The sequence below is a fragment of the Manacus vitellinus genome, unplaced genomic scaffold (genome assembly GCF_001715985.3).
Source record: "Manacus vitellinus isolate BGI_N305 unplaced genomic scaffold, ASM171598v3 scaffold_26_pilon, whole genome shotgun sequence".
Taxonomy (NCBI): Eukaryota; Metazoa; Chordata; class Aves; order Passeriformes; family Pipridae; genus Manacus; species Manacus vitellinus.
Window position 1 is genome coordinate 9,214,045 of NW_021939960.1, and position 7,682 is coordinate 9,221,726.

The window sequence follows — 7,682 nt, forward strand, 5'->3', positions numbered from 1 at the left end:
TCAGCGATGCAGGGGCTGAGAGGATGATCCCGAATGACGCTGGGGACGGGGCACAGGGTGGGGGTCTGCGCCGCTCCCCGTCGCAGTGCTCGTTGACTGCTCAGCCTCGTGGGTGGCTGCCAGCCCAGGATGTGGGCACTGTCCTGGCTCCAACCCTGCGCTGGGAAGTCTCCCAATAGCATCATCCCCATCCTTGCACTGGCCACAGCCCTGCAGCCGTCCAGCTGAGCACAGTTACCATGCCAGTCCTGATGGAGAGCAGCCTCTGGAAATGGGCTCAGGAGTTGGGATCCACAGCTGCAGACATGTGGATGTGACCCGGAGGCTCCAGTACCTCCACAGCTGCCTGCAGGATAGCACTGGCCTGGCTGCAGTGGAGGGCAGCAGGGTGCAGAGCTGGAGTCCAGTGCCAGTGGCAGGCGGTGGGACAGCGGAGCAGGGGCCCCACACTGCCAGGCACAGGTTGTCTGGGGGCACATGATCCCAGCCAAGGCCTGGGCTGAACCCTCATGCCATGAACAAATGGCTAGGGCCAGGGCCATCCCTGGCAGCTGTGGGGAACAGCAGGGCCAAGGCTGCCATCGGATCTGCATGGCACACCTGCGTATCCTGTGCCAGCCATGCGTCCCTGAGCGAGACCACTGAGCACAGGGACCACTGGGGACCACCGTGCCACGCAGTCTCCCTGACACGTCCCCGTCAAGTCCAGCTGGCTGGAGCACCAACCGGCAAAGCCATGGAATGAGGGAAATGCCGGCAGCCATGGTGGTCCCTCCTCCATGGCAGGCAGGGGCCAGGGCCATGCCCACAGCTCCAGGAGCTGCAGGGTGGGCCCTGCCCCCCATGCCAAGACCAGCAGGTCTCAGCCATGTCCATTTGTCTTTCAGACAAGCCTGGCACCTGCCCACCCGTCAGCCCGGGCATCCCCATGCTGGGTGTCTGCACCAACCAGTGCAAGTCTGACGCCAACTGCTCCGGGAACCAGAAGTGTTGCAGGAATGGCTGCGGCAAGGTCTCCTGCGTGACGCCCATCCACTGAGGTCAGCTGGGTGCATGCCAGCCCCAGGGATCCCACCGCATCTGTGCACCCATCCTGCTCACAGTCTTTGCTCCTTTGCAGGCACAGCCACCTCCTGCCAGCCCAGCCACGGGGAAGCTGCTGCCCAACACCCATCCCGCTCACCCTGGCCGTGGCCCTGCATCATCCCCCTGGCTTGGAGTCTTCAGCCTCAGCTTCCTCCCCAGGGTCCCCTGCTCGGGGCATGCCACAGCCCCCTGCACTCTGTCCAATAAAGCAGCTTCTCCCTGCCACGCCATGGCTGCCTCTCCATCCTGCGCCAAGGCCAACTTTCCCTGCCACTCCATGGCCACCATCTTTGGTTGCCTCTTCGTCCCGCGCTGGAGATGCCTGGAAGGGCTCCACACAAACACCAGCATCAACTGGCTCTGTTGTGTCTCCAGGGGTCCTCAGCCTGTGCCTTGCCTGGGGCTGTCCCATGGGCCCTTGGCCCTGGCTGACCTGGCACACTGGCTCCTCCACCTCTGCACAGCCATGCTCAGAGCGGGGCCATCAGGGTGCAGCTGTGTCCCCTCAGAGCAGAGGTGCTCTCTGCTCCCCGCTCTGCAATGACCAGGAGACAAACAGGCTGCAGCGTGTGCCCTCACATGAGCATCACCCAAACCCTTCCTTGCCCCACGCAGTTGCCCACTGCAGAAGCCTAAAGGAGCTTTGGGCAGTGCAGCCCACGCACCTCTGCCACATGCCTGCCCCTCCCCACCTGCTCAGGGCTAAGCTTCTGCTCCTATCCTGCTCTTCCTGGCACCTCCAGCTCCTCATAGGGCTCCAAGGGCCCTGTCCCTTCTGGTCCTACCCTGTTCCCACTCCCAGCCCCTGGGAGCAGAGCAAGTGTCCCTCCTGCCTGGGAGGGGCCGGTACCCCCAGAGCACCCACCCTTAGCTGCCCCCTAGGGTTGAACAAGCCCCACACCCTGGCCAGCACTGCCCAATGCCCAGTGCTGGTTCCCCCTCTCCCTATGATGCAGGTGCAGGCTGGTGCACCCCAGCACAGCACCACAGCTCCACAGCAACTCTCCCTGCTCCATGTGCGCCAAGAGGGACCTGGTGGGCACTGAAGACTGGGGACAGGACACTGCCCCTATGTGCTAACCCTGCTCACAGTGGTGGGGCTCTGGGAGCTCTGCTTGGTCCCGGCCCAGCTGCTCGCGGGTCACCGGTGACCTGGAAAGGGCTCTGTGGAGGATGTGTCAGCTGTGAGCCACAGGCCCAGCGCTGCCCCAGGAGACTCCCCCGAGCAGAATTGTTCATGCCTGGCACTCCCACAGTCCTGAAACCCTGCTGTCATGAGAAAGAGCAGCTTGGCTTGGCCAGCCCCTGCCCCAGCAGAGTTTAAATCCCAGCCCATCGCCCAGAAGCACAGCATTGATCGCAGTGCAATGCTGGGCCAGCGCAGCCTCCTCCTGGTGCTCCTGGCACTGCTCGCCCTGGCCCAGCAGCACGGCCGTGGGGACCAGGGCGCTGCTCCCACCTTCAGCGCAGTCCCACAGGGACACTGGACCCCCACTGCCTCACCTGCCCCCCCCAAAGCTGGTGAGTGCCCAGCGGGGGCGAGTGGAGCCCCTTGGCCCCCCGGGCTGTACTGCCTCTCCGACCACAGCTGTCCCGGTGCCGAGAAGTGCTGCCAGAGTGGGCAGGTCTGGACCTGCCTCCTGCCCACCACAGGTACCCCTGCTCCCTCCGAGGGATGCCAGCACAGGGGTTGGGTGATGGGTGGGGTGTGGGTGGGGGCTGGTGCCTGTGTCAGTGCCCCTGGCATGAGCCCCAGTCCCTGGCACATGGCCACATGGAGCATCTCCCTCTGCAGAGAGCCCAGGCTACTGCCCCCGCGCTGGCAGCGCCATCGGGCCGAGCTGTGGGGCGAGCTGCCAYGACGACACCGCTTGCCACTCCGGGGAGAAGTGCTGCACCCGCGGCTGCTGCACCCGCTGCGTGCACGCCGAGCCAGGTGAGGTGGCCTGGGGGTCCCCATGGCAGGCTGAGGATGCCTCGGGACAGACCCAGGAGTCCGCAGCCCCCATCACACTGTAGGGGAACTGTGGGCACTGTGGGGCCAGACTGGCTACATGCTGAGCCTCAACCCTCCCTCCAGCCAAACCCGGGTTCTGCCCACGGAAGCGTACCCAGAGGAGTGCTGCCGCCTGCCCCAACCGCTGCACCGATGACCGGGACTGCCCTGGGGACCACAAGTGCTGCTTCTCTGGCTGTGGGCTAGCCTGTGCCCCTCCAGACACAGGTACAGCTCCGCCAGCCCTCCCTGATCCCCGTGTCCAGCCCACCACTGCACTGGGGGTAGCACGGCTCTCCCTCCCCTGTGGAGCCCGGCGTGTGCCAGGCCGTGCTGCCGGACAAGCCGCAGCGGCTGTGCCCAGCCGAGTGTGCAGCTGGTGGCAGCCCTCCAGGCCCCAGGGAGCATGTGCCACCAGCTGTGGCTCCCGCTGCCACACACCCGCCCTGGCCCCAGCCCAGGCCCTCCTGAGCCCCTGGGCAAGAGCTGGCCCTCAGGATCCCTGCACGCAGCTCCTCTATCATGGGGGGGTGATGGTCCCAAACATGCACAGGGCTGAACCCCCTCCTGCACCCACCTCCTGCACCCTCCTCAGACCGCCTGCTGGTGGGACCACAGCCAGGGTTGTCCCTCACCACTCCACTTATCAGCTGGCATCCCATATTGGGCTGTGACTGGTCTCACTGGGTCAGACTGGTGTGGGTGTGAGGCTGGCAACTGAGAGAAGCACAGGGCTCTGCAAAGGAGGATGGAGAGGAAAACAGGATGGAGACCAAGGCTGTGCCAGGAGCAGGGCTGAGGAGCACAGAATCCCAGCACATCCACAGTCCCTGCTGTCACCAGGGAGCCACCATGCCTCGGCGAAGCCCGGCACGTGCCCCATGGTGCTGCGGGGCTCCCTGGGTCCCTGCCTGGAGCTGTGTGACACAGACGGTGACTGCCTTGGGGATGACAAGTGCTGCACCACCGGCTGTGGACATGTCTGCAAACCACCCACCAGGGGTAAGCCATCAGCCAAGACCCCTGTGCTGCCTACACACCCTGTTACCGTGGCCCTCCCTAGGGGGCAATGGGAGGGTGGGGACTGAGCTGGTGTATGATGGGGGAGGAACTGGGTGAGGAACTCACCCCTGCAGGCAGGGCAGCTCCCCCATGCTGGAGGGGTACCCTGAACCTCTCACCCCTCCCTCTCTCATATGTGCCAGTGTGGCCAGGGCTCTGTCCCCCTGCAGTGGATGGTAACCAGGCAGACAAGTGCCTCCTCCTGTGCCTGCAGGACAAGGATTGTCCCACCAGCCAGAAGTGCTGCCAGCAGGGCTGCAGCCGGGTCTGCATCCCCCCACTGTGGGGTACGTTCACCCCCAGCCTGCTGCCCCCCGGGTCCAGCCTGGAGGGGACTAAGGGAGGCCCAGGGTGGGAGCACCCCAGGACCCCCATCCCTCAGAGAGGGAGCACCCATCTTCACTGACCCCCTCACCTGTCTCCTCCAGGCACAGCCTAGCCCTGGCCAGGAAGAGCTGCACAGGAGCTGCCTTTTTGGGGTCACCCTACACCCCACTGCCATTGCACCACTGGCGTGAGCAGAGGTGTTGCTGCCCCCGCGCCTGTCCCTGTGCTGGACCCTCTGCACCGCTGGCAGGATGGCACCAGCATTGAGTGATGGCTCTGGTTGGGGTAACTGGTACCCCCAGCTGCTCCCAGCTGTGCCATCAGGGGCTGCACAACACCCACACCACCCCACAGCCAAGGCTCCTGGCAGCCCGGCACAAGGCAATCCCCTTTGGCCTCAGCTGCTCCACAGCACCGAGACAGAATAAACCATCCCATGGTCACCTCTGCTCTGGGTGACCATCCCTGTTTCCCTCTCTGGTTCCCAGAGGCACCGGCAGCCTGGGCTGTGTGCAGGCAGGGAGGTGCAGGCAGGCGCCAGGCAGCCATCCCTGCAGGCAGACACTGCCCCGGGGCAGGGAGAGGGTCCCAGTTCCACACGGGCGACCTCCAGCCATCATCACCCCATGGTGACCATCCTGCAGGGCCCGGGGGCTGCTTCATGTTCCCTCAGCAGTCAGGGACTGGAGAACCAGTTCCCTCGGATTCCTTGCACCAAGGAAGGGCTCATTTGCATCCCGAAGTGTGAAAACCTGGTGGGAAAAGCAGTCACGGGTCAGGACAGATGGAGTCCCCGGACAGAGAAGGGGGCAGGGAGCAGCACTGACCTGCAAGGGGACACGGCAGGACCTGCTTACTCATGGATCCCAAGCAGTCCCATGAACAGAGGCTACACCTGGCTGGGGGACAGCACCATGGCAGCAGGGCTGGCAGAACTCCTCAGGCTGCTCCTACTGCTGTGCCACGGCCAACCCGTGGAGTCTATCCACAGCCCCCACTCCAGGGAGGCAAGGGGCAAGCAGGGCTGGAGGGAAACCCAGGCAGGGGGTGGCAGCCAGCTGCAGCAGGGCTGTGCACCATGGGGGACAGTGCCTGACCCCAGCTGCCCTCCTCAGCCCCGTGGGTCGCCCTGACCCCAAACAAAGTGGGGCTCGGCCAGAGATAAGCAGGATGGCTGGCAGGGCGCCAGTGGGTTCTGGGAACTGCCCCTCCTCCTGCTCCTCCTGCCCCTCCTGCCCACGGCACAGCCAGATGCCACAGCCAGCAGCCCAGCTTTGACTGCCCTGGCACCTCGGGTACCCTGTCCACTGACTGTAAACCAAGCCCCAGCTCAGCTCCAGACACTCACAACGTCCCTGGCAGCGCCATGAGCCTGGGAGTTTTCCTCCTCCTGGGGCTCCTCATCCTCAGGGCAGAGCCAAGCGTGACATCAGAGGAGAAGGGCGGTGAGTACTGGGTAGCAAACCTGGCAGCTGCCAGGCACAGGCAGCCTGGGGGCAGCTCCTTGCACCCCGGTCCCCCTTGTCGCTGTCATGTCTCCTCTGTCCCTGCCCAGTACATGCTGGCAGGGACCATGTCCCAGCTGGCTGCAGCACCTGCTCTGCTGCCCAGCTGCCTGGGGGGCCCCCGGGACATGTGTGCACCCCCTGCACCCCCATGTGCACCTCCTGCACCCTACACGCAGCAACCATCAGCTCTAAGGGGTGCTGCATGTGCCAGGGTGTCTTCTACGTTCTGAGTGCAGACCCCCCCACACCCCATGCCGGCTCCCTGCAGCAGCATGATGCCAGGGACGGTGGTGCCCAGCTGCAGCGCGGCTCTGCCCACCCCGAGACAACGGCCAGTGCCTCTTTGTTTGAGCCAAACAGCTGCTGTTTGCAGTGAAACTCCGGCAGCGTCTGTTTGCAGCCCAAACACGCGGCCCTGCCGCACCCAGCCAGGCTGTTGACAGAGCGGCTGCTCCCATCGCATCTCCGGCCGGTGATGGAACCGGGAACAGGCACCAGCTGGAGCTCACCTGTAGCAGAGGCAGGGCTGTCCTGATTTTCCCAGCACGGCCAAGATGAGCACAGGGTGCCAAGAGGAGGACGAGGAAGAGGAGGAGGCAGCAGTGGCATGGGGTGTGCTCCTTGCAGTGAAGGTACCCAGGGCAGCAGGATGCTCAGGGATGGATCCTGACCTCCAGCTGGTGTGCCCTTGCAGGGCCAGTGACAATCCTCATGGCACTTGCTGCCTTGCAAGGGCACACACAGCCCCGTGCTGTGCCGTGCCATGCTGTGCCATGCAGGTCTCGATGTGGGGGTCCAGCAGCCCTGGGCCATGCTGCAGCAGAGTCTCCAGCCCCCCGGGCTGTGATCCCCACTCCAGTTCCCTGGCCCCTGCGTGGGGACCCACGCCCCACTTCCCGAAGATGGAGGATGAGAGGCTCTGGTGTTGGCACTGCCCTGACGTTGCCATCCCTCTTCAGGGGACCCCCCGAAACCAGGAAGGTGCCCACGGGACTTCACGCGCTGCCTGCGCCAGGAGCCCCCGCTCTGTGCCAACGACTCCAGCTGCCCCGCTGGGCTCAAGTGCTGCCCCTGGGAGTGTCGGCTCCGCTGCATCCCCCCAGCAGAAGGTACGGCACCACCTCTGTCCCAGGACAGCTGGCATCCTTCTCCCCCATCCCCGTCCCCATCCCTGTGCCATTCCCATTGCTACAGAGCAGCTCTCTGTGCACTGCTGGCAGCCCCCTGACCACAGCTCCTAAGGCATGGAGGGGTCTGGGATGGGGTACATGGTGGGGTCCAGCCAGGGACAAGCAGGGTCTGGCACAAGGGTCTGGCAGGGGCAGGTTTCCCGGTGCTGCCCTAGGACACTGCGGTGCAGCCTCACCTTTCGGCCCCTCGGCGCTGCAGAGAAGCCCGGTGCCTGCAGGGCAGCAGCCCCCGAGGGGCTCATTGCCCCCTGCTCCTTCCCCTGCCTGGAGGACAAGGACTGCCTGGGAATGCAGAAATGCTGCCTGCTGGGCTGTGGTTCTGCCTGCCTGGAGCCGGCACCAGGTACGGATTTGGCAGGGAGAGCTGGGAGCCCTGGCTCAGCACAGGGACTCTGGGCCATAGACATCTATCACCTCCCTGCTTCCCTGACCTCTGGGGCAGCACACACAGCTTCCCCTCACCAGCAGCTCCCGGGAAAACCCAATGCCAGAATGTAGCCTCAGGCACCAGGC

The 7,682-nt window shown here is 64.9% G+C and overlaps 2 protein-coding genes across 2 annotated transcripts in view; both read left to right on the plus strand.

Moving 5' to 3' along the window:
* WFDC3 (WAP four-disulfide core domain 3) overlaps positions 1–4,583 on the plus strand; it is a 5,596-nt gene extending 1,013 nt beyond the window's left edge. The window contains exons 2-7 of the mRNA XM_029960416.1: positions 888–1,007; positions 2,882–3,022; positions 3,167–3,310; positions 3,926–4,084; positions 4,315–4,431; positions 4,573–4,583. Of these exons, the coding sequence (XP_029816276.1) occupies positions 888–1,007; positions 2,882–3,022; positions 3,167–3,310; positions 3,926–4,084; positions 4,315–4,431; positions 4,573–4,583 (692 nt within the window). The remainder of the gene's footprint in view (positions 1–887; positions 1,008–2,881; positions 3,023–3,166; positions 3,311–3,925; positions 4,085–4,314; positions 4,432–4,572) is intronic.
* Positions 4,584–5,713: 1,130 nt separating this feature from the next.
* Positions 5,714–7,682, plus strand: part of LOC103754286 (keratin-associated protein 10-4) — a 5,174-nt gene continuing 3,205 nt past the window's right edge. The window contains exons 1-3 of the mRNA XM_029960417.1: positions 5,714–5,916; positions 6,939–7,088; positions 7,369–7,651. Coding sequence (XP_029816277.1) covers positions 5,838–5,916; positions 6,939–7,088; positions 7,369–7,651 — 512 coding nt within the window. The 5' untranslated portion in view covers positions 5,714–5,837. The remainder of the gene's footprint in view (positions 5,917–6,938; positions 7,089–7,368; positions 7,652–7,682) is intronic.